This window comes from Panthera tigris, chromosome B2 (genome assembly GCF_018350195.1).
Source record: "Panthera tigris isolate Pti1 chromosome B2, P.tigris_Pti1_mat1.1, whole genome shotgun sequence".
In the NCBI taxonomy this organism is placed as follows: domain Eukaryota; kingdom Metazoa; phylum Chordata; class Mammalia; order Carnivora; family Felidae; genus Panthera; species Panthera tigris.
The window spans coordinates 11,630,943-11,658,210 of record NC_056664.1 but is presented as its reverse complement, the minus strand read 5'-3'; the positions used below and the strand labels follow the sequence as shown (position 1 = coordinate 11,658,210).

Genomic DNA, 27,268 nt, shown 5'->3' with positions numbered 1-27,268 from the left:
AGATTACAGGTGGATGTGTAAAACAGCATGAAATTTGTGGAAGGCAACTGTCAATATTTACCAAAATTTCCAAACACATGTATCCTCTGACCCAGCAATTCTAGGGTTACGTTTTTGGTTTTTTTTTGTTTTTTTTTTTTTAATTTTATTTATTCATTTACTTCCTTAAGAAAGGCAGACAGCCACACGCGGCACCTCATCTGGATGTGCCTGGAGTCTTGGAAGCTTGACTACCCTACATTCTGCAGGGAGCTCTCCTGGAGAGCTTGTCTGGAGGTTCTAGGAGGGGAGCACAGCTACTTCTACACTTCTGCCTGAGCAACAGTCAGTCCCCCTCTGTCATGCAAGGTCATCCTCTTGGGCCCAGCGCACAGCTTCGGGAGGGAACCCACATAGAGCCGTGAGGGAGGAAGGGGACACCAGCCTAGCCAGCCACATGGGCCAAATCAACCCTGGAGATCACTCGGAGTGACAGATGTCACAGCCAGATCACCCTCACATCCTAAGTCTTTATTACTTTTTTTATAGAATATAATTTATCGTCGAATTGGTTTCCATACAATATCCAGTGCTCATCCCAACAGGTGCCCTCTTCAGTGCCCATCACCCACTTTCCCCTCTCCCCCAGCTCCCATCAACCCTCACTCTGTTCTCAGTATTTAAGAATCTCTTATGGTTTGCCTCCCTATCTGTAACTTTCCCCCCCGCTTTCCCTCCCCCATCGTCTTCTGTTAAATAAGTCTTTATTTTAAAGAAATTCAAAGACACATAAAATGCCATATGCAATCCCAGCAGCTATAAATGAAGAATAAAGAACAAAGGTGTGTCCAAGCTAATCTGTGATAAAATCAAGGGGGCAGAAAGGCAGTATGATCTACATTTTCTAAAACAGACAGAAATAAAAATATATACAATTTCTATATATAGAAAAATATATAGAATTTGCTTATCATGTGCATAAATAAACTATGGAAAAGTTGTAAGGAACTAACCACAGTTATTACTGTTGGTAGGGGAGGAAGGATGGAAAATGAACCAACGGGGACAAGAGATAAACTTTTCTCTGTGAATCCTGTTGTAACTGGAGTTTGAAATCTTGTAAATGGGCTACTAATCAAAAAAATTTAAAAAGACTTCAGCATCAAAGAACCAGAAGAACTGCATAAGCAGAAGCTCACACTATATTGACAAGATCAAAGTCTTGGTTTCATAATGCTTTTTTGTAGCTGAGTAAACTGGAAATGCAGTACTTGACTGATGAGCTGAAAACAGATAGAATTCGTGTGCCAAGATATTTACTCCTCATTCTGCTTACCCACGTATAAATAAGACCAATGACAGCCAAACTTTACAAGCCCTCATATCTGTAGACCTTCCCCTCTTTAATGATGATACATTCCCCTCTTTTGCTAAGAAACGTAACTGAAAATTATCAGAATCTCAGGAGCAAGTGGCCTATCCACAAGGTCTCTAAATACCTTAAGCGATATTTCTTTAGACAGGAAGTTAAAAATGAAGGTGCTGAAGACAATTAACTCATTATCACCTCTGCCTCAAAGAGACAGATTTACAGGGAAGCTGATTACTGTGCAGCAGGTAGAGAACATGGGAAAAGGACCATGAGGTTAACGACCTCAAGTGGGCTGGAAAGTAGGGATCTTCTACCACACCCAAATGCAGTGTTTTTCAAACCAGTTGTGACTCACTGTCATGCAATTTTATGGGTTATAACCAGTAATTTTCTTCTAAATGAAAAAAGAAGAGAAACAGGGTAACTTAAACATACTAAAGAGTAAGAATTGACTTGTAAAACTTCTTTTCAATCATACAAACACCCTGTGCATGAGAGGGGGTCACAATGTAAAAGTTTAATGATGGGTTTCCAGTTAAAAAGTTTGAAAGCCACTAGTCCACAGAATGGTTACGAGCAGATAAAGCTTGGCATACTTTTTTAATGCCCTCACAGACTAACCTTCGAGGCCTATTCCCTTACAGATTAAACTCTTTCTCCCCTCTGCCTGACTGTTCCTTCAGATCTAAAATCTCTTTCCCAGCTTTTATCAAGATTTTGACTGAAATGTACCTCACGTGAAGTATGAAATAAATCATTAATGACTACGGAGACGAAAAATTTGACCTCCACAGACAGTCTTAGCATAAATTATTTTTAGAGGTTCCTCCTTTATATTTACAGAACAAAATATGAAGAGAGCTCTTTTTCTGGGACATACCCTGGGAAACCAAATCCCACATCCAGAGTACTTACAATAAGGCTCTAGGGGTGTAAATTCCCAGATAAGAGGAAATTCATCTAGATGCCAAACAGGTTAACAATGAAAAACAAGTAACTGAAACTCTCTCAGATTCAACTACACAAGAGAAAAGTTCCTCACCCAGCTGCAGAGAAGATACCTCACTGCTGGCCAGTCTAATAATCTAACTTTACAGTAACTCGGACACAGATGTGAGGTCAAAGTGTCCAAAACAATACCTCATTTTACATGCATTTTCAACAAGAGAAGGAACAATTTTTAAACTAAAGCTGTTTGCAAATATTTCACTTTAAAATGATGATACAAGGGGTGCCTGGGTGGCTCAGTCAGTTGAGCATCGACTTCAGCTCAGGTCATGATCTCACAGTCTGAGTTCGAGCCCCGCATCAGGCTCTGTGCGGACAGCTCAGAGCCTGGAGCCTGTTTCAGATTCTGTGTCTCCCTCTCTCTCCTCTCCTGCTCATGCTCTGTCTCTCTCTTCTTAAAAATAAATAAACGTTAATAAATAAAATAAAATGATGACACAAGGAGGCACTTCACCCAGGCCTTACCTTTGAACTCAGACTTTGTGCCTGGCTTTGCACTTTCGCATGCTATGCATTTGGTAGAGTCGGCTTTATTTTGCACTAGGCACACTTCACAGTCCCAGCTTCCCTCTGGTTTCTTGAACTTGTCTAACCCAAGGCAGCTTCCAGAAGACAGAGAGGCAGGGACGGTGCTGCTACTTGAAGCAGGTACTGAACTTCCTAAAAAAAAGTGAGGAAACACATAAAACTTCCAGTCCATGTTATGTCACGTTATGTCAATATCTTAAGACACCACTGGGGCGCCTGGGTGGCTCAGTCGGTTAAGCGTCCGACTTCAGCTCAGGTCACGATCTCGCGGTCCGTGGGTTCGAGCCCCGCGTCAGGCTGTGGGCTGATGGCTCAGAGCCTGGAGCCTGCTTCTGATTCTGTGTCTCCCTCTCTCTCTGCCCCTCCCCCGTTCATGCTCTCTGTCTCAAAAATAAATAAACGTTTAAAAAAAAAATTACAAAAAAAAAAAAAAAAAAGACACCACTAAGTCTAAGTGTTCAATTACCGTTTCCTATTAAGACAGATAAAATGCCAGAAATATAAACTTCACATTGTTAAAAACAGTACAGACATCTCAGATTTCTTTTAATCTTATAAATAAGCAGCTTATGCTCCCCCGGCCTAGTGACAGCTCTCTTCTTAATCTGAGGTCTGAATAATCACGGTTTAAAAAAAATTATCAGGACCACAAATCAGAACCTAAAAAACTAAAATGTTCTTGGAGCTCCCGGGGGGCGCAGTCAATTAAGTGTTTGACTTTGGCTCAAGTCATCATCTCATAGTTTGTGGGTTCAAGCCCTGCGGGCTCTGTGCTGACGGCTCGGAGCCCGGAGCTGCTTCGGATTCTGTGTCTCCCTCTCTCTCTGCTCCTCTCCCACTTGCACTCTGTGTCTCTCTCTCTCTCTCAAAAATAAGCAGTAAAAAAATTTTTTTTACAAGTCAAAAAAATAAAATGTCCTTAAGAATATTTGTCAAACCATAGCCAAAGTATGGAAAAAGCCCAAATGTCCATTGACAGATGAATGGATAAAGATGTGGGGTGTGTGTGTGTGTGTGTGTGTGTGTGTGTGTGTGTGTGTGTATACACATACACTCGGCAATCAACAAGAATGAAATCTTGCCATCTACAATAATGTGGATGGAACTAGAGTGTATTATGCTAAGCGAAATTAGGCAGTAAGACAAATATATGACTTCACTCATATGTGGAATTTAAGATACGAAGCAGATGAACCTAAGGGCAGGGAAACAAAACAAGATAAAAACAGGGAGGGAGACAAACATAAGAGACTCTTAAATACGGAGAACAAACTGAGGGTTGCTGGAGGAGCTGTGGGTAGGGGGATGGGCTAAACGGGCAAGGGGCATTAAGGAGGACACTTGTTGGGATGAGCACTGGGCGTTATATGCAGGGGATGAATCAGTGGATTCTACTCCTGAAAGCATTATTGCACTATATGCTAACTAACTTGGATATAAATTTTTTAAAAAATAGAAAAAAAAAAAAGGAATTTTTGTCAGATTTCTTCAAACAGCACAACATTTTAAACGAAGATGTAAGAGGCACCTGGGTGGCTCAGTAGATTAAACATCTGAGTTCAACTCAGGTCATGATTTCTCAGTTGGTGAGTTCGAGCCTCTGAGCTGTCAGCACAGAGCCTGGAGCATGCTTTGGATCCTGTATCTCCCTCTCTCTCTGTGCCTCCCCTCGCTCACGCTGTCTCAAAAATAAACATTAAAAAAATTTTCACATTTATATATATATGTGTATATATATACACACACACACACATACATACATACATACATAAGATATAAATCGCAGGCAATAATATCCTAACACATAAAATACACAGCCACAGACCACACTAATTTTAAGATTTCAAAGCACAGGTCTCTGCCTTTGAAATGACCAGTTTTGCACAGAAGTGTTCTATCATCCACTTTGCATTTCGACTCACCACCACCTACTGTGTTCATGGCATTAGTATTTAACAGACATTTATTAAGGTTCTAAGGACATAAAGACAACTGAAATGCTGCTTACCTTCTAAAAGTGCTAACGGTCTAAGAAGGGGGCAAGTAAACACACACACACAGTAATCCCATCACCAGAAAGGAAAGCGATACAAGAAGAAGGAAGGAAGTGACTAAGGGGCAGCAGAACGGATTCACAGACGTGACGTTTCAATTCTGAGACAGAACTAGAAGTTTTGTAGGTAGCGCGGGGCGGGGGGGGGAGGGGATGGGAAGGTGGCTCCACAAAGCGATCAAGAAGCCTGTGTGTTAGGAGCAGAGCCATCCATCTGGCGCCTCCCGTTTCCACATGTTCTCTGACTGTCGCCCCTCCCAGCCACTGGTCCCTGTTCCACCGCTATGCTGTCTTCCACCTTGCCAATAAAACCACTCTCAGAGGTTCCATCTTTGGTCCACTGTCCTCCTCTTGAGTCTCATCTACTCGGACGGTTTCCTGACCTGTACCCGCGGTCCCCTTCTCAGATGTAGGGCCACCCTCTACCTGGTTAGCGTGGCTCACGTCTCCTCCTGCCTCCCATGCTTCCATCTATCTCATCCCCTTCTGCTGAGCCCACCACCGCCACTCTATGCCAAGCGGCCCTCACCTCTTGTTTGAACAACAGCCTTCTCACTGAGACCTCTGCTCTCGTTCCCTGCAATCCATCCTGCCACAAAGCAACCGGTGCCAAGTAGGTTTTGGTTTTCCTCACTGGTTCCTCCTTTAAAATGAACCGTTCCAAAGCTCTGTTCCTGCCACTGCCTTAAGATGGCGGAGTGCAGGTTTAGGCCATCTCCTCTACCCCCTCCCTCTTTCCCTCCACGTCGCCTCTGCTCCCATGGCTTATTTGAAAACCGTAGCCTGATGACTCTCATATTTGTGTTTCCCGCCCCGAGTATCCGTTACAGTACATCCCGAGTCCTCACGTATATGTGAGCATGGGCTGCACAGCTTCAAATCACCTTGTCTTCAGCCACGCCGTATTCTACGCCCAACCTGACCGCACCAGCACATACCACCGTTCTCTGGGCCTGTATGTATTACCGCTACAACCTCCCATCTGTCCTCTGGTCTCCAAATTTCACTGCCTTCAAATCGACCCTCCAAAAAGCCACCAGGCAATGTGTCAAAAATACAAATTTAACTGCATCACTCCTCTGCTTAAAATGATGGTTCATCATTGACGGGATGATGTCAGACTTACGTAATAAATATATGAGCTTTCTTTATTTGTGAGTAACAATTTACTTCCTAACTCAGTTTTATTCTCCCAATCAACTCAATTAATTTTGGTTTCTTGCATGATCAAGGGCCTGTTTTTGTTTTTTTTTGTTTTTTGTTTTTAAGAGGAGGAAGAGGTATGCCAGCTGGAAGGAGAAAGTTATTTCAGAACGAAGCCTCTGAAATCTTACTCCTCTGGAGATGTCCAGTAAGAATTAGAGATACGGCTCACCTCTTGTGTTCAAACATGGGGTACAGGCTAACAAACCCGGAGCTCTCCACTGCAGACAGAAGACTACACATCCATGAATAATGCAATAAAAAAGGAAGTGTAATTCCCAGGATATCCATGACAGTTTTTATTTAATACCCATGTTACTATACATCGGTACCAAATAATTATATGAGATTACAAAAATATTAAAGAGTCATTTCCAGATGGGACTCTTCAGTAACTTTTTCAAATTTGAACAGAGAAACAGGAAAAACTCAAGCCTAACTCCCTTCTTCTTGCTGTCAAGTTAGAATGTTTTCATTAGTGACTCAGTAATTGACTATCCTTGCAACACCTCTGGCAGCTGGCATACAGGTATGGGTCTCCGCATTAATATTCAGCCACAACTGTTTCAAAAGGCAAGACTGTCTACCTCTTAGTGAAACCTTCTCTGGGAATGACCATCTGTCATCCTCACTTGTACTTCAAGGAAAAGAGACAAAGTGACATTTTGTTCTGGATAACGGTGGAGAAAGACTGCCCCTTCTAAGATCCTTCAGCATCTGTATTAGTCAGCTTTGAAAATGATCATGAAAAGCAAAGTTTCTGATAAAGTGTACATAAAAAAGAGGTATAAGTATACACTGGGCTATCCTGAGAGAACACACAGATCCAGTCCCGGGTAAGTCATTTTGCCTCAGACAGCTTAGAAAAATTAAGACGTAGGAGGAAATGCTCATCCTGAAACATTAAAAATATTAAGGCTGTTCTTAGCAGAGAAGTGTAAGCGTTCTACTAAAATAACCAACAAAATGATCTCAGACAGCCATACACGTACCTGGCTTCTCAGACACACAGGACACACATTTACTGTCTTCTCCATTATTAGAAACACAGCATACTGGACACTCCCAAGATCCCAGCGGCCTTTTAAATTTATCTGCGAATCCTACGGCGCCCGTGGTCACAGTGCAGGTGGGAGGTGCGGCGGCCACGGGCACAGCGCTCGCCACAGCCACTGGCAGCGTAAGGACTCGCTTCACACCAGTTCCGGGTTTCGGTGTCTCACAAGCTACGCATTTCATCGCTTCGGGTTTGTTTTGCACTAAACAGGTGTCACAATCCCAGGTCCCGACTGCTGGTTTAAATCTGTCTCCAAAACCCGTCCCTGATGTAGAGAGAGTTGACTTGTCACTTTTGCTTGGTGCTCCAATTCCAGTTTGTTTCGCAGTATCTTTTGCTGGCAATTTTGTTGCCTGACAGGCTATGCACTTGCCGTCTGTAGCTTTGTTCTGGAGCAGACAAGTATCACACTGCCACGACGACGATCCAGATGACCCAGATTTTACACTTTCTCCAAACCCAACTCCCCCAGAAGAAAAACTACTTATTGCTGGTCTTGTATAAACTACTGGGCTTGTGGTAGTAGGCTGAGCAGCAAGAGAATCTGCCTTTGGTGATGTGAAACCTGTAATAGGGAAAAGAGTGTAAGTTAAAAAGAAAAAAGAGAGACAGACAGAGAGAGCAGCTCTCTAATCAGAACATTAACTGAAATGCTATTACTGGGAGAACATGTATTTACACACATTTATTGCAGAGTTCCTAAATCCCAACATGAGCTACTTCAAAAAGTAGAGTTTTCACCTAAGCAATATTTTTAAAAAATTTTTAACATTTATTCATTAAAAAAAAAATTTTTTTTTTAAGTTTATTTTGAGAGACAGAGAGAGCAGAGGAGGGGCAGAGAGAGACGGAAAGAGAGAATCCCATGAAGGCTCCATGCTGTCAGCGCGGAGCCCGATGTGGGGCTTGAACTCACGAACCATGAGATCATGACCTGAGCCGAAACCAAGAGTCGGATCCTCAACCGACTGAGCCACCCAGGCGCCCCAACATGTATTCATTTTTGAGAGACAGAGAGAGAGCATGAGCAGAGGAGGGGCAGAGAGAGAGGGAGACACAAAATCTGAAGGAGGCTCCAGGCCCCCAGCTGTCAGCAGAGTCAGATGCAGGGTTCGAACCCACAAACCGTGAGATCATGACCTGAGCCAAAGTCAGACGTTCAAGTGACTGACCAACCCAGGCGCCCCAGCAGCTGTTTTGTTTTGCTTTGTTTTCCATTTGTTTTTTTAAGTTTATTTATTTTGAGAGAGAGAGAGAGAGAGAGAGAGAGAGAGAGAGAGCGAGCAGGAATTGGGTAGGGGCAGAGAGAGAGAATACCAAGCAGGTTCCGCATCATCAGCACAAGGCCTGATGCAAGGCTCGAACCCACAATCCTGGGATCCTAACCTGCGCTGAAATCAAGAGATGTTTAACCAACTGAGCCACCCAGGTGTCCCAGCAGTTTTTATTAATCACATAATCAATAAGTGACACTCAGACCTAGTTAAAATCCTACAAAAGATGTATTGTTTATAGTGTATCACCTTCTTCCTCTAGGAATTTCTACTTACTATGATTCAACCAATATCTAATTTGAGGCTTTGATTTGTAGTAATTTACTGAAACACCCCGCGGGCATCTAGGTTTTGCTACACTCTTGCTGCAATACAGATCTGCAGTATATTCACAGCCTTCCTCCTGCATCTATTTTTTCCTTCAGGTGTTCTCCTGGCTATGCCAAATGTCTTCAACATCGATAATCTTTGAATTCTGTCCACTTATAACCCACTGTTGTGGTATCCTCTACTTTCAGTACACCCAGCTGAGCTGAGTAGGTATGCATATTAGACAGACATCCCTCCAAAGTACAACGGAGTTGTAAGGACTGGTCTTAATTATACTGAGTTCATACAGGACTTTAAAATGGTTAACAGTTCAATGAGAAACACGATGTAAATTCCAACAGAGAAGAACCAAACCATCTGGCAAGGTCTAGAAATTACAGAAATGAAGACCCAGCCCACCCTCGAGGAGCATGAGCTCATGCTACTCAAAAGACCTGCGCATGGAAAGTCACCAAACCCTAACGCAGACAAACTGCCTCCAACAGTTCTCCAATGTTAATCACAGAACCTTTCACACTGTAAGGGTCCCCTTTTGGTAACCACTAAAGGTGTACTCAGACAATTAAGGTATTTACACAGAACCATGGAATAACAGGAACTGAAAAAGTCTCCGCACTACCGGAACTGCTGTCATTGAACCGAATCGATTCACTCCAACTTGTACCCACGGGAATGACCTTCCAATCCTTTACTTTGGACCAATTAATCTTTGTTTTACACATGCCAATAAACTCAGTGACCTGTTTTTCCAGCTCATGGCACCAAATGAAAAGAAAATGGAGGGTAAGAAGATATAAAAGATTTTGAGATTTTCCAGTGCTACAGTTAATCCAACCTAGAGCTAGTTTTAGCATAAAGGCAAAACCCATATACTTCACTTACTCCCAGTAGTCTAAAATGTACTGTTTTGCTAATGATTAATTTGAGTCACTAAGGTTGGCACCATTTTAACGGTAATCATCTCAAGATTTCAGAGACTTATTTTCCTTCCCCCTTTTCAAGTTTTTCTAATTTCTCTCAAAAGAACACAGGACTCCAAATTCTTGCTATTTAAAGAAAATTAAAGGGGAGGAGGAGTGGGCATCATGAATGCAAAGTATAACTCATATGAAGATAGAGCATATGAATTTGATGCATATCTACCACTCAGTTAACTAGCACAGGCGCCCTGGAGCTCTGCCCCAATGGCGTCCAATCGTCTAAATTGCTGGGACCCTTGTAGGCAGTGTACTCATCTATAAAACGAGAAAGCTAGACCAGAGAGACCTAAATCTGGCTGCAGAAGCCATTCTTATCTGGAAATTCTTACTCAATTATACATGAGCACATCTATCTGCTAGGTAAATCTAAATTTTCTCTGAGTGACTAGATCACCCTTACAAACATTTATACGTTCCTATAGTACACGTCACAATCGGAATTGTATCTATCCTCTGATTTTCAAATTGAAAACTTTTTCCTATTTGATGACTTCTATTCATTGCCTTCAAGTTATTTACTACTAGCTTTCAATTCTTGTTTCAAGTGAGTACTGTCCCTTACATATATGTATGTTCGAATCATCCAGTGTTATCTTTCTGTTTGGTCTTGTCATAAAACGATCACAACTGGGCAGTAATCTGAGAAGAACAAGGCAGGTCAGCATCTCATCAGAGAAAGACATGTGCAGGTATATCATCAGGTTTATTTACTTGTATTCCATATTGGCCTATCTCTATTAAAAGGCAATTCATTTTCCCTTCTACACTTGCCTCTTTCTCCTGCTATCCTCACCTCCTTAAGAGATGTCATTTTAGGACAGTCTTTGAATTCTAAACAAGTAGTTTCTAAGATATTTACTCCAAAAGAATTGCATCTAACTACGTCTACATTCAAGTCAATTTCCTAATTTATGCCACACATGACATTAAAATAGGACCACAAATCTGTAATGAAGATTTTAGAGTATGTCAAAGGCAGCTCTTATCTTACCAGGGCTTTTGAGAACATCTAGGACACTTCCTTCTTTCAGGGTTTTTGCAGGTCTAAAAGGACCCTCACAATCTTCATCTGGCTGCTTCTTACAGCTTGTACTATTCACTGCATTGGTATCTTGAGCTGCAGAAAAGATACTATGTCAAGAAGAAGCACCGGATCAAGTTAAATGTATTAAAGAGAGCTTCCAAAGCCAATTTGGGTCAACTTCTAAAACATCATGAAAGTCACTGTAATTCAAAGATAATGGACAAATTTACTTAAAAATACAAGGTTAATTTGCTAGTACAAGAAAGCAAAGATAATATTTCCCATAGTATACACTGTACATTTTTCTCCTCCAAAAAGGCAAAAAGTATGAACTATAATTGTTACCCAATAAATTAACTGGTAATCAAAACAATCAAACTCAAACACTGGAGAGGTCATGGCACCCGGAGCAAGCTCCCAAACTACAAGAAATATGCATCTGACTACACAGCAATTTACAGTACCGATTGAACCAAACTTTCAAATAAATACTCAACTGAGCAGTTATTTCATTTCTAGAAATTGATCCTATGATTAAAAATATCCTTCAGTTATAATATTGAAAATCTGGATGATAAATGCTCAATAAGGGACTGAGTCTGTCAATTACAGAATACCGACACGATAGATTACTATGTGGCCACAAAACATTCTCAAAAGCACAGTTATAGGTAAAGACGAATTAAAAAGCCCAGAAGATTTTGAATGATACAAGAGTAATGGTGGCTGCCAGTGTTGAGTGACTTTTTACTTACTGCTTCTACTTTTTATGTTTCCTAAATTTTCCAAAATAAATATACCCTTAGACTTAAAATAAGAAATCTATGTTTTCAGTATGATAACGGCTTTGTGGTTCTATTTTTAAGGGGGAAAGTTTCTGTTTACAGCTGAAATATGTGTGGAACTGTTTCAGTATAACCTGATAGGTGTGTTTCTGTGTGTGAGAAGGAAGGGGAAAGGAGAGAAAGAGAAACAAGACTGGCCAAAAAATGTGAAGTGTCGAAGCTGCGTAAACAGTACATGGAAATTCAGTCTACTACTTCCGAAAATGTTTCAAGTTTTCCATGATAAAATACAAACTAGGTTTTTCTTAAGTGTTTGCCAAGTTTAAAAGGAGTAGAGAAGTTTGAAAAAAATCCTACCTCTACCTCACGCCATAAACAAAAATTAATACAAAATGGATCAATGATCTAAACATGAGAACTAAAACCATAAAATTCTCAGAAGAAAATCCAGGAGATATATGTTCATGACCATGGATTTGGCAAAAGATTCTCAGATATGACATCAAAAGCACAAGAAAAAAACCTGAACTTCGCCACAATTAAAAACCTTTGTGAATCGAAGGACATTACCAAGAAAGTGTAAAGACAATCTACGGAACGGAAGAAATTATTTGCAAATCATGTATCTTAAGGATCTAATATCCAGACTACATAAAACTGCTAACATCTCAGCAACAAAAAGACAAACCAACTTAAAAATGGGCAAAGGACTTGAATGGACATCTCTCCCAAGAAGATAAAGGGCCAACTAGCACATGAAAACATGCTCCATTATGCACCATTAGCCATTAGAGAAATGTAAATCAAAGCCAAAAAGAAGCATCACTTCACACCCACTAAGATGGCTACCAACACAAAGTGAAAAGTGCATATGGTGAGAATGTGGAGAAATCAGAATCCTCATACACTGCTAGTGGCAATGTGAAAGGAACCAGTGGCTGAGAAAAACAGTTCTGTGGTTCCTCAAAAAGTGACACATAGAATTGCCATTTGACCATCAACTCCATTTCTAGGTATATACCCCAGAGCACTGAAACCACTATCCAAATAAATACGTGTACCTGAATTTTCATACCAACACTATGCACAATAGCCAAAAGCTGGCAACAGCCCAAAAGTCCATCAATGGATGAACAGAACTATGATATATCCATACAATGGAACTTCACTCAGCCATAAAAGGAATGAAATTCTAGGGTGCCCGGCTGGCTCAGTAAGTAGAGCATAGGACTCTCAAACTCAGGGTCTTGAGTTCAAGCCCCATATTGGGCATGGAGCCTACTTCGAATAAAAAGTAAGTAAATAAATTTTACAAAGAAAAAAGAGTGAAGTACTGATAAATACTGTAACGATGAACCCTGAAAACAAGTAAAGGAAGCTAGATGCAAAAATCACATGGTAGGATTCCAGAATAGGTACATACATACAAACAAAACACAGACTCATAGTTGATAGGAGGTGGGGGAGAAGAAATGCGGAATGACTGTTATTTAATAGGTACAGGTTTCCTTTGTAGGGGGTGATAAGAATGTTCTAGAACTAGACAGGCTGTGGTAGTTGCACACCATGAATGTACTGAACACCACTGAATCTGTTCCCTTTCAAATGATTAATTTTATCTCACATGAATCTCACCACAGTAACAAAAACATACAAGAAACAAAACACTGTACCTACTACTTTTTATAACTGTGTCAAAACAAAACATACAGTTGTATCACTTTGTCATAGTCTATCCTCCTTTAGAACAAAAATGGCACTGCTTTTAGTAATCTAAAGTAAATTTTAAGGATACCCTGAAGTGTATTCAAACTGGTGGAAAAAGATAGTGGAAAAATCAGCACCTGCCACAAAGTAATTAATCATGACTTCTACATTTTCAAGCAGCTTGTTAATGTCAAAGTGGTGAGAATCACTGTCACAATTCTACACATGCCACTTATAATAAATGCCTTAAAAATATGGATAATTTCCCAGATGTAATGAAATACAAAGGTTGTTTTAACAAGCTGCCGCTCATCCAGTCATCACCAATAACGCATTAGTAAAAACTGGAGGATTGTCATGCTTTTCCTCGTAACCAGGTGTGAAATGGTAATTTGCAGAAGTTTTTTTTAAAATATGTATTTATTTTATTTAAGAGAGAAAGCATGAGAGAGGCAGAGAGAGGAGAGTGAAAGAACCCCAAGCAAGCTGCACACTATCAGCACAGATCCCAACGCAGGGCTCCAACTCACGAACCGTGAGATCATGACCTGAGCCAAAACCAAGAGTTGAGCACTTAACCAACTGAGCCCCCCAGGCGCCCCAGGAATTTGTAGAAGTTTATTCCTCTTGAATTCATAACATTGAAGAAAAAATTCGTGGTAAAAAGTATACCTGAAATGTGCCTGTCATACTTTCTCTTACACAAGGCTGTTTTAGTCAATAAAAAACAAGACTGCAAACATACCAAATTCCTATTTTGTGCCACTCTCATAATCTATGCTCTTACCTTCCAGCTCATCCAGAGCTAGAACATCTGGCTTCTATGTCCTAGCTCTTTGGTTGTTGTTGTTGGTTGCTGCTGCTGCTGCTGCTGCTGTTTTTACTCTACCCTTTGAGGGAGGATCTAGTATTTTTTAAATTCCAAAACTATGAGGTAAAAAAACTGAGATAGACAAATACACGCTTCTGGATAGGGCGACAGAACTTAACTGATATCTCAGCCTATAAAGCCCCGCCCCCCAACCACCCCCTCACTTGGGGACACGGCTGTCACTCCACGACACCCAGCTCACGCCATCTAAAATCACTGTCTTCCTACTACATTCAGATTAAAATCCAATTCTTTCAGCATGGCATTCGAGAATTTTTAGAACTTAAAGCTACTTCTTAGCTTTATTACAAAAGATCTACAGATTTTGAAGAATATCCTCCTTTTTTCTCTAACTCCCACAGCCCTGCACTTGCCGTGTGTCTCTGGAGTAAAATGCCCTTGCTCAAAACGTCTTGAGGTGAGTAACTTAGCCCAGATGGCCCTCCAGTTCCTGAACAGCAAACACTTGAAAGAAAACCACCACCATCACAACAAAATCCCATGATTTAATTATCTGCTTGCTCATTTCTTTCCCTCAACTACCCCCATTCCTGAAATATTATGTATCACTACCTGCAGAGGCCAGCATAACCCTAACACATAAAAATGTTTGTGAACTGAACACTAAACCCAGAGATATCCGGGATCCACGATAATTAGAATTTCACCTCGATAACAAATGTAAACAACACCTGAATTTCTTATGAGATTTCATTTATAATAAACTGTCACCTTAATGGATATACTGCTGCTGTGACTATCCCTTCCCATAACTGAACTGTAACATATCCATTTAGTGAGCGGTTTCTGAGAAGGTTACTAAAAACTATTGCCAAAGGTTGATATTAGCTCCTGTCCGCTTTTTAGAGCTAATTTCATTCAAATGAATTTATAAGAACTGCCAAAGATTAAAGAAAGAATTGGAAATACTAATCTAATGCATGCAACCATTTTTATGTAACAACTTGGGAGAAATTTTTACTTACCTAAACTACTACTTGTAATTGGTTCTGAAATACTACTAGAGCCAGAAAGTTCTGTTGTTTTCGCAACAGGCACGCTAAACGTAAATCCAATCTGTAAGGAGAAAAGGTATCCTTAATAGTCTACTTAGTTTTAAAACAAAATATCAAATATGGAGCTTTTTATTATTCCAAGTCAAAAAAAAAAAAAAAAAAAAAAAAAAAGACACTGAATTTCATGTAGAGATTTTACAATCTCCAGAATTGAGATGCTTCTTATAATGAATGGTGTGTTAGGTCTAAACAGCATTTTCAATTTCTTAGGCATTTTTTTCATTCAAAGCAGTACATAAAGTAATAACGTGCTCCCAATGCTCATTTCTAGGTTTCTAAATGCCATTTTCCAATAAAACATTGAGATTTTATGGACAGTGGACAGGTTTCAGGCACACAGCAGGGATTACAAACAATATGATCTGGAATATCTAGCAGTAACCACAAACAAGAACACAGTGAAAAACACGAGGCAGCATGTAAAAATGATATGCATGCCAAAGATGCATGGGGCAACTTGAACATTAAACTTGTATCACTCAAAACACCTCTTTTTTTTAAATTTAATTTAATTTTTTAAATTTACATCCAAGTTAGTTAGCATACAGTGCCACAATGATTTCAGGAGTAGATTCCTTCATGCCCCTTACCCATTTAGCCCATCCCCCCGTTCTACAACCCCTCCAGTAACCCTGTTTGTTCTCCATATTTAAGAACCTCTTATGTTTTGTCCCCCTCCCTGTTTTTATAGTATTTTTGCTTCCCATCCCTTGTAAAACACCTCTTTCTTAATTATGAAGAAATATGTACTATGAGGCATAAAAACCCAAAACTTTTCCAGATTAAAGGCAATTCAACAAACATGTTAACCAAATGCAATGCAATTTAGTTGATCAGGTCTTGATCTTTACTGGATCTGGGCCATTAAAGGTCTGGGGCCAATGGGGAAATCTGAATATGGGCATTATTATTATACTACGTTGCAATTTCATGGATAGAATTGTATTGTGGGTGTGCAAAGGAATGTCCTTTTTTCTTAGGGAACATATGGAAAAGGTATAAAGGTATCAAGATGTTTGCATCTTAACTTTCAAACCATCACGAGAAAATACACATGCTTGTGTGTGTGTGTGTAGTGAAAAATAAACAGGTGTTCACTCATTCAAGATTTCTATACACTGACTTTTTTAGGTTGGAAGAAAAACAATGGTATTTCTTACCACCAATGGCATCTTGGATTTTAAAAATACAGTATGCTTCTGAAATCAGTATGAAATATTCCTTGCTTGCTACTTACAGATGACGGAGGTAGAACATCTGCCTCGGTAGATTTTACAATTGGAGATGAAAATCGAAACATGGGACTGCCAGGACTGTTTGGAGAGGCCATTTGTACCTGGTTTTCCAAATTATTAAAATAACACAAAGAGTTTTTAGTAAAAGTAATCGACAATAAAACAGACCTTAACTTAAGCAAATTATTTCAAAGAAGCCAAAAGCAATTTATTTCCTTTTAGATTTAAAAATCACTTGCTAAGGGGCACCCAGCTGGCTCAGTCAGTAGAGCATGAGACTCTTGATCTTGGGGTTGTGAGCTCCAGCCCCACGATGGGGGTAGATTATTTAAAAATAAAATCTTAAAAAAATTAGTAAAATAATAATTTGTTAAAACTTGTGAAAAATAAATGGTAACTACTATAAAATCTGGCTTCTCCTTGGACGAGGAGTATACACTATCTTAGAGGGAGGTGAGTATTCATCTAAAGGAAAAAAATACCATCCATAAGAATATGTTCAGAAAAAGTAAAAGCCAGGACAAAATCATAAAAATTTTCAGGAGTAGTTAATCCTACCTGAGAAATAAAAACATAAACCCAATCTTACCAAAAAAAAAAAGTATCTTAAATCAGAAACATTGGAAACAAACTTATAATCATCAATCTCTAAGACATTGCATAAGAATTAAACAGCACTCCATTATAATGTATCCCTTTATAACATACACTTTAAAAAGCAAAACACCATTTCCATTTTTCTCTTATTCTCAATTTCCATAGCAAGAACTTATCGCTTCAAACAGAATATTGTATTTTTTTTAAAATAAGGAACAAAAATCACCTCTATTTGTACAATAGTTTTGTACCTTGTTTGTCAGTGATTGTGAAGGACTAACGGGTGATGGAGAGGAAGTTGTGATCACAGAGGAACTAAAATTGAAGGTAGGCAGTGAAGAACTGGTGATGGGTAGAGAGATTTTCGGCAATACTGGCACTTCCATTTCCTAAAACACAACATGTGTCATAATGATAGATTTCATCTTTCAAGTCATTCTTTTATCCCTACTTCCTTTCAGGTGGAACTGAGAACAGGGAGGAGGCAGCAGCATACAGGGTTAACAATGTGGGCTCAACGTGGATGGAACTGGAGAGTGTTATGCTGAGTGAAATAAGTCATACGGAGAAAGCACATATTTTCACTCTTATGTGGATCCTGAGAAACTTAACAGAAGACCATGGGGGAGGGGAAGGAAAGAAAAAAAAAGAGAGGGAGGGAGCCAAACCATAAGATACTCTTAAAACACTGAGAGCAATCTGAGGGTTGATGGGGGGTGGGAGGGAGGGGAGGGTGGGTGATGGGTATTGAGGAGGGCACCTGTTGGGATGAGCACTGGGTGTTGGTAAGGAAACCAATTTGACAATAAATTTCATATTAAAAAAATAATAATCAGTCAAAAAAAAAAAAAAAGCCACAATGTGGGCTCTTGAATCAAAAGAAATGAACAAGATCTGAATCCCAGCTGTGCCACCACCAGACCTGGTGGCTTCATGAACCTAACTGCCCTCAGTACAAATTTCCTAATGGCTGAAAATGAGGAAAAAATTACACCACCGTTGTAGTATTAATATAAGACATAAAGTTATACATGGCCTTGGCACGTAAAACAAGCATTTAATAAACATCAGTACCAATGAGTTTGGTGAAATGCCTTGGTTTTTTATCCCAATATACTAAAGACCACTCTGAATCTCAAGCAACCCAGAGTTGGAAGGCAAGCAGAGTGGTGCTTCTGCTGATGGTGCAATAGCTCGTATCTGAACATTGACCTGACAAATAACAGTTGTAAACCCTAAACAAAACAGAAACAACCATATGAAAACACTGCCGAGCAACCAGAAGCAAGAGCGACCAGAAACAAGCACAAACTGCAGAGATAAAAACCACGTGGAAGAAGCGAGGAGCACTGGGTAAGTTTCCTGCTCTCTTTCGGAGTCAGTACCACTGCATCAACTGAAATGGAGAGAGAACGGCAAATGTGTTCACTGAGGAATCAGGGGACAGGCTAGGTGAGCACAGCAGCTCAAAACTTGAGGGGAGATGCAGGAATGGGGAGCTTACAGATCCGCACGTAAACTGTCCAAGCTTCTAGCAGACCTGTAACCTGCTCGCGTGCAAGGCAGACACCAAGGAGCCAACTTAGCAGAGTTCCAGCTGCCACCCACCACGAGTGGGAGAAGAGTTTGACTTCGGGTTAAATTCCCTACCGGCTAAAAACCATGTGAATACTACAAATGGATGTCGTTTATGGTACATAAATCACAGCTCTGTAAAGTCGACCCCTCCACCCAAAGGAAAAATAAAGATGATTTCAGATAAAAGAAAATTAAGACAATCTGTTGCCATAAAACCTGCTCTGCAACTTCTTCAGGGCGAAGGGGCAGAATAACAAATGGAATTCAGATTTCTGGAGATATGAACAATATGTGAGCAAACACAAAAAAACTGTTTTTCCTCTTAATTTCTTGAAAACACATATAATTGTACATGGGGCACCTGGGGTGGCTCAGTCAGTTAAGTGTCCAACTTCACCTCGGGACATGATCTCGCAGTTCATGAGTTTGAGCCCCAGGTTGGGCTCTGTGCTATAGCACAGAGCCTGCTGAGGATTCTCGGTCTCCCTCTCTCTCTATCCCTCCCCCGCACTGTTTCTCTTTCTCAAAATAAGTGAACTTGAGAAAAATTATTTAGAAAAAAATAATAAAATACATATAACTGTATAAAGCAAAAACTATGCACTATGGGTTTAAAGCCTATCTTATTTTAATACAAATGACAAGTATAACCTGAAATACTAAAGAAGGGCAGTAAATCAAACTATAAAGCTGCAAGATTCTTAAATTTTGCAGGAAGTAGTACAACATTAACACAGAGTAGAATGTGGAAGTTAAAGATACATACAGTAAAATTCTAAGAGGAACCACTAAAAGTGGCATGCAGAGGTAGAGATGAAAAGCAAAGTAAATTAAAATGTAATTATAACATTAACCAAAAGACAGCTTTCCAAAGAAGGCAAACCAAAAAATGGGAAAAGAAGAAAACAAGATAAAAATGGGAGACCTTAATCCAATACAGACACACACACACACACACACACACACACACACACATATATGTAACTATAATGTTACTTATAATTACATTAATTATAAATAAACATTCCAATTAAAAGGCAAAAAAAAAAAAAACAGATAAAAAGGAAAGACTCACCTATATACTGTCTATAAGAAACTCACTTAAAAAGACAGAAGTTAAAAGGAATTGGATGGGGGCACCTGGGTGGCTCAGTCAGTTAAGCCGACTTCAGTTCAGGTCGTGATCTCATTGTTCGTGAGTTTGAGCCCCGCACCAGGCTCTGTGCTGACCGTGCACAGCCTGTTTGAGCTTCTCTCTATCCCTCTCTCTCTGCCCCTCCTCATTCTCTCTCAAAAATAAACAGTTAAAAAAGAAAAAAAAAGGCAAATGGTTGGGAAAAGACATAACCTGTAATTAGTAAGCCTAAGAAGGCCTATTCTAACAGAGGCTAGCCATATTAATACCAGATATTGCAGATTTCAAGACAAAGAACATCTCCAAAGATTTTTTTTTTAAAGAACATTTAATAATATTAAAGGAGGCAAATCACTGAGGAGCCATGATAGATGCTAAGGTATATGCTTTAATGAGGGCTTCAAAATATGTAAAGCAAAAACTGACATAAGGGGGAAAAGACAAATTCACCAAATGAAAGTGGACAATTTTAACTCCTATCTCTCAACAATTTAATAGACTAACCAGAACACCCCGCACCCTGGAAAAAAAATTCAGCAAGAACAAAGATGATCTAAGAAATACTATCAGTCATCTGACACTTTATATAACACTATACCCAACAACTGTAAAATACAGTCTTACAATGAGATACCACCATATACAAAGCAGAATGGCTAAAGTTAAGTGATGACAACTATTAATAAGGATGAAGAGTGAAAGAAATACTGACACACTGTTGGTGAGGGTATAAAATATTATATTCACTTTGGAAAAGAGGTTGGCATTTCTTAGAAAGTTAAACACATATCATACAACCTAGCTCCTCCACTTCTACGTTATTTACCCCCAAGAGAAATCAACACATGTCTACAAAGCACTACCAGAATGTTCATAGCACCTTTATTCATAATAGCCAGGCATTAAAGAACACACACACTGCATAACTGTATTAATATGAAGTTCCAGAACAAGCAACACCAACATATGGAGGAGAAAATGAGAATAGTGATTGCCTCCAGAGTAGGAGGCGATGAGTACTAACTGAGAAGGAACACAAGTGAACTTTCTAGAGCAATGGAAATGTCTGACACGTCGAAAGGGGTTTGGCTTACACAGATGCAACCAATTGTCAAATGCATGAATGATACACCTAAGAATTTTACATTTTACTACATGTAAACTTTTGCTAAATTTAAAAACAACAAATATTTAACTGCAATTTGTGCTATATATGCTGAAGTATTTGGGGTAAAATATACTGAGATCTTCGACTTACTGTGAAATGCATCAGAAACTAAGATATACACTTGATAAAGCAAATATAACAAAGTATTGGAATCTAAGTGCTAAGTATATTTGTGTTCACTACACAATTCTTTCCATATTTCTTATGCTTGAAACTTATCATAATCAAATTTCAGGGAGGGGAGAGGAAGCGAACGAAGATGCATTTGACTATTTCAGTAGGGAAGTTTCATCTGATCTCCAATCTTCAGTCTTACTTTCTTCCCTTTAGACCCTCACAACACCTGGGCACATCAGCTAAACAACCTATTATCTTACTTATGCCAACTCAATAAGCCACAGACTTGGACATTCTGGTTCTTTTTATCACTGATCTTGAACCAAGTCTAAATTTGATGCCTATTCACCAAAATTTTGACTTAGTTGATCAGAAGTGGATCCCACAAATCCACAAGTTAAGAATTGTAACTGGATTATTCCAGATACTTTGAGTTGAACACAATCACCAGATATGTGACTATGTATTACCTTTGTAATACCTTTACATGGGTTATCTCACATGAGGAAGATACTACTGTTGTAGATGAAGAAACTAAGGCAGAGAGATACATGGCTTAATATCATACAGCTATTAAATGGCAGCCATCCCACAGACACAAGCTATTTATTCTTCTTATCCCCATTTTACGGATAAGCTGATGTACATACAAATTATTCTGACCAAGATCACTCAGTTAGTAAGCAGCAGGCCTGTACCTGACATGACAATATCAATCAATTAAATCTCCCCAAACTCAGTTTTATTATATACTCCTAATCTGTTCTGTATCAATGAGATTTTTTCATTATTTCATTATTACTGGTATCACAGTAAAGACAAAAAGGCCAAATATTTAGTGACTAACACACATTCCTTATAAATTTTGAGATCTAAGAGAAAGTGAAAGGCAAAACATACTTTTACTACCTCATAATGCAAAACGGGTTATTTACAACACAGAGCTCTATTAACCTGAATGTTTAAGTGAATAAAAAATACCAATCCCTGCTAAATACCAAAAGTACCTGAAACTAGCCTAATTTGTTTACATTCCACTAAAAATAAAATGTCTTCCATTTGACTTATCCCAAAAACCCATTAAAATACCCACAAATGTTCCATCCTTTACCAAAAGTTCTTATTCACTATATCTGAATTAAGAACTAGTCTAAACGTTACTTGTCATCTGAAGCGAAAACAGCACTGAACACAAAATAAGAAAGCGTCTACCTAGAAACCTCTTCTACCTAGATTTAAAAAACAGAGGGTAGGCAGAAAATTTGCGGCAGCCACCCTTTGTACCACTTTCCTCGGATATGTGAAGACTAACTCCAGTGTGGAACAGAACTAAGGACAGGAATTGGGTGAGGCATCCTGGGATACAAAGTTGGCAGTTGGCAGTTGGCCAGAATGGACAGGGGGCCCAGAGAAGGGAGGAGGTGATAAAGAGATCTGGAGTGAGACTTTCATAAAGCTCCTTACAGTATACCAACCAGTAAGAGGAAACAAAGTAAATTAATAAACTTTCACGCCCTCCCAATGTCTTGATACAACAAAAGACACACAAAACACATATCTTTCTGTAAGACAGTCAAAACTGAGCTACAGATCTAAATGTGAACTTCATTCAGCTAAAGATCTTAGGAATATATTCTACATAAAAGTTGAAACTGAGGGGTGCCTGGGTGGCTCAGTCGGTTGGGCGGCCGACTACAGCTCAGGTCATGGTCTCACGGTCTGTGGGTTTGAGCCCCGCATCGGGCTCTGTGCTGACAGCTCAGAGCCTGGAGCCTGCTTCTGATTCTGTGTCTCCCTCTCTCTCTGCCCCTTCATTGCTTGCTCTCTGTCTCTCTCTCTCTCAAAAATAACAAAAATTAAAAAAAAAAAAAAAAAAAAGTTGAAACTGAAAAGAAAGAAACAAAATTCACAAATCTGTTATCTGGCAAACATCACACCAAGATGTTTTCTTCATACAGGGATAAACTTTAAAAAGCTAGAGACACAAATTTTACTGAGAAATATAAAGCCTTGTCTAAAGAACAGACTACATAAAGACCTATACTAATCACATAGTAATTTCCTTATGTATACAAAGCAAGACAAATAACTCATTTTTTTAATGTTTTTTTTTAAATTTTTTTATTTTTGAGAGAGACAGAGACAGACAGAGCACGAGTGGGGTTGGGGCAGAGAGAGAGAGGGCTCCAGGCTCCAGGCTCTGAGCTATTAGCACAAAGCCCTATGCAGGGCTCGAACCCACAAACTGTTGAGATCATAACCCAAGCCCAAGTTGGACGCTTAACCGACTGAGTCACCCTGGTGCCCCAAAATAACCCATTTCTTAAAGGTAATTTAATCAAGTCTACATAAAGAGCTTTTATAACAATAGAAAATTGGTTTGCTTAAGAACACTACAAAATTTTATGAGCTGAATCACGAATGGCATTCAAGACTTTTTCTTTCAAGATGGTAGACAGAATACATTAATACATTCCTTCCTTTCACAACACTGCAGCAGAACAAGTAGAACCTCAGAAAAAGACAAAACCTCAAGACCAGTACTGAGCCAAGACCCCAGCATAATGTCATATATCACAAGCGAGGCTCAGAGGCAGAATGTCCAAGCTGCCAAAGCAGTCATGGTTCCGGTGAGTCAGAGAGGCACAACTACAAAACTGCTAAACAGGAAAAGAGGAGATAAAGAAAATGGAAAAGAAAGACTGCCTACTCTGCATAGACTTGGAAAGCATACCAAGAGACAAGAAGGAAATTAATACTAACTCTTATGATAATTTCAATTAACACATGATTTTATAGTCAACAGAAACTGTTACAGAAGATCTCCTGTTTAAAAATCTAAAAACTCCTAAAAAAATAAAACTCATGCATCAATGAAGAAGTCACAAATGAAATTTTAATTGGAAACAAACAACAAGGGTGCTTGGGCGGCTCAGTTGGTTAAATGTCCAACTCTTGATTTCAGCTCATGTCATGATCCCATGGTTTGTGAGTTCGAGCTCTGCCTTGGGCTCTGTGCTGATAGCTCAAAGCCTGCTTGGGATTCTCGCTCTCCTTCTCTCTGCAACCCCCCCCCCCCCGGCTGCTTGCTCTCTCAAAATAAATAAAAAGAAACTTAAAAACAAAAAAACAAAAAACAAATGAAAGTATTAGGTATCAAAACTTAAATGATTCAGTTAGGATGAAATTCACCTGTGAAAAGAATGGAAGAAGGCCTGCATTCAACCCAGAAGTAGTTAGGAAACAAACAGAGCAGCCTATAGAAATAAAGGCTAATTTAACCAATCTTTGATTAGTCCTTATCATTTCCAAACTTTCCGGTTCAGAATATATAAGGAACTCTTCCTAATAAAAGAAATAATCCAATAAAAAAATGGATAAAGGAAGAGAACCGTAAATGACAAGAAACTCACAAAAAGAGGTCTCCCTCCCTAGTAAACACGAAATGCTAAATAAAACTCCAATGGCATAACACTTCACACATATCATCTTGGCAAAAATGTAAAAAAAATAAATAAATAAAATCAAGTACTCTAAAGAAAAAGCAGATCCACCCTACAGTATTCAAACTGCCTTCAGAGCAATAAGGCAACATTTACTATGTTTGAAGATGTGGATCCTCCCCGATAATCCAACAACTCCATTCCCAGATAAACAGGCTAGAGAAAGTACTGCTTGTATGTGCTGAGGCAGAAGTGCACAAATACTGACTTCAGCATGTATTAGGATGTACAGAGTGGACTGTGGTATAATTTCATACTGGATAAATCTGTAACAGTGAAATTAAACAACCTGGCAATTATCTTTTACAATACCCACAAATTTCACCAATCATATGAAGAAAATGGCAAATGAGAAGAACATGTAACAGTATTAATCCATTTATGTAAGTTTCAGAAACAGACAAAACTCAACCAAACAGTAATATTCCAAAGGTCAAAGAATTTCAGCTGTAATTCTCTTACTGAAAGGAATTATGGCTTTTTAATGGTACCCATATTAGGTTTTCTGTGCTGTCACAGTGAAGGTGGTTCAAAAAGCCCGCTAACTGAACACACACACATGCATGCACACTCACTTGGAAGGGACTATTTCAGTGGCAGATTATTCATTCCTGTGCTGGGTCTCCCCCAAGACCCACCCTTCCAGAACTCCCCTCACCACCACTACACCCAAGCTTTTAATAAACTTCAAGAATATAAGCATATAACCTACCTCTTCCTCTGGAGGTTTAGATGCAACAAAGCGTGTTCTCTCTCGTCTCATCTTGCCGCCTCCACTACCTACTCCAGAAGATAAACCATTGGCTGCAGACATACTGAAATTTGGGTAAGAAAAGCCACTAGGCAAAGAAAAAGAAAATTAAAACAAATGATATATTACTCTGGTCCATAACTTGTTAACTAACTGAATACCTAAAAATCAGAACTGCTAACAAGAAAATAAATATACAACTGAATGTGATTTTAAAAACAGACAGAGGGGTGCCTTCATGGCTCAGTCAGTTACGCGGCCAACTTCAGCTCAGGTCATGATCTTGTGGTTCTTGAGTTTGAGCCCCACATCGGGCTCTGTGCTGACAGCTCAGAGCCTGGAGTCTGCTTCTGATTCTGTGTCTCCCTCTTTCTCTGCCCCTCCCCTGCTTGCTCTCTCTCAAAAATAACAAACGTTTAAAAAAAATTAATAAAAAAAATAATAAATGTGGACAGATTTGTGTGTGTGTGCATAACGTTTGTTTTTTAACCTTCTTAATCTTCAAAAAAACATACATAAGTCAAACACAGACCTTACAAATGACATATAAAGAAGCTTAACTATGAAGACGCATTACCTTTCTCGCTGTTCTCTGTTTTGTCCTGGTGTCACAGGGTTCTCATATCCAGTCTAGAATAAGATGAGCACACCAGATTTACATGCCTGCTTATTTGTTTTCATTTTCTTAATATTTTCCTTCTGTCAATCCATTTTAATATTTGAAATCAGGAATCTGATGGGTTTTTAGTGAGTGAATCCTAAAACTTCCAACTTATACCCTGCTTTCTGAACAGCAACTAAATTACAACATGACTATACACATAAAATGTCACTGAGCACACTGCCCTTTCAATAAAATACTAGTACACAAAATTAATACACTTACAGACCGCAAAAATACTTTTCTCTCATTCTGGCCTATTAAAGGTGTAAGCAAATTTACAAGGATCTTCTTTGGGAAATGCATCCCTCTAATTTAAGTTCTTCCATTAAAAGAGTATCATGGCTCCTTGGAGAACTAGCAAATCACAGGGCTGAGACCAGAAACTTACAGGACAAGCCTAGATTCTTTTACATCAAAAGCAACTAAATGTTCAAAAACTGAGGGGGAAAAAAAACCAAAAACAAAAAACTGAGAGGAAATATTAAAAGGACACAGGAGCCAGTTCAAAGGCCGAATGATAGAACATGAACATCAAAATAATGCTAATAAAGGATTATAAACTACAGAATGTGAGAATTAAAGTTGACTTTAAAAACACATTCAAAGATAGATATGTAAATGAGATTAAAGAAAACTTTTCCTCCAGTAGGAGGTCAACTAATGTTGAAAGATAGGTGGAATTAGAAAACCACCCACTGGCAATCTACAAACAGGTTTAGGCAAAAATCACCAATACTACTAACTACTGAGAGGATATTTATCCTCTCAGTTATCTACCCACCAGATATTTATTAATTACAAAAGACAAAATCATCACTTCGCAGTGAAAAAATCTTACCGCTGCCACGGCTTTAATTACCAAAAGCACATAATTATAATCTAATCATGAGGAAACATCAGACATTCCCAAACTGCAGGACATTCTACACAGTAACTTACTTGCACTTTAGAAATCTCAATATTAGGAAATACAAAAACAAACAAAAACCCTAAGGAACTGTTCTAGACTAAAGGAGATGAAGGGACAAGAAAACTAAAAAATGCAATACATAATCTTGAATTTTTTTCTTTTGGGATAACTGGCAGCATCAAAATAAAATCCATAGATCAGATCACAGAATTGTATAACGTTAAGTTTCTGCTTTTGATAATTATTCCGCAATTATTACATTAAAGGAATTCCCTGTTTGTAGGAAACACACAGTAAAATTAGGATATAGTATAATGTGAAGTTTTAAAACTGTTCTTGCAAAGTCTATGAATCCAAAATTAT

General features: G+C 39.0%; 1 protein-coding gene across 11 annotated transcripts in view; it reads right to left on the bottom strand.

Annotated features, from left to right (window-relative positions):
• The window catches only part of NUP153 (nucleoporin 153), a 92,011-nt gene that overhangs the window by 12,506 nt on the left and 52,237 nt on the right, over nt 1–27,268 (bottom strand). For all 11 annotated transcript variants that reach the window (XM_042985660.1, XM_042985650.1, XM_042985658.1 and 8 more), the window contains 8 exons: nt 25,909–25,961; nt 25,293–25,419; nt 17,331–17,468; nt 16,485–16,583; nt 15,158–15,248; nt 10,776–10,901; nt 7,136–7,765; nt 2,825–3,019 (listed from right to left, as the gene is read on the bottom strand). In XM_042985660.1, the coding sequence (XP_042841594.1) occupies nt 2,825–3,019; nt 7,136–7,765; nt 10,776–10,901; nt 15,158–15,248; nt 16,485–16,583; nt 17,331–17,468; nt 25,293–25,419; nt 25,909–25,961 (1,459 nt within the window). The remainder of the gene's footprint in view (nt 1–2,824; nt 3,020–7,135; nt 7,766–10,775; nt 10,902–15,157; nt 15,249–16,484; nt 16,584–17,330; nt 17,469–25,292; nt 25,420–25,908; nt 25,962–27,268) is intronic.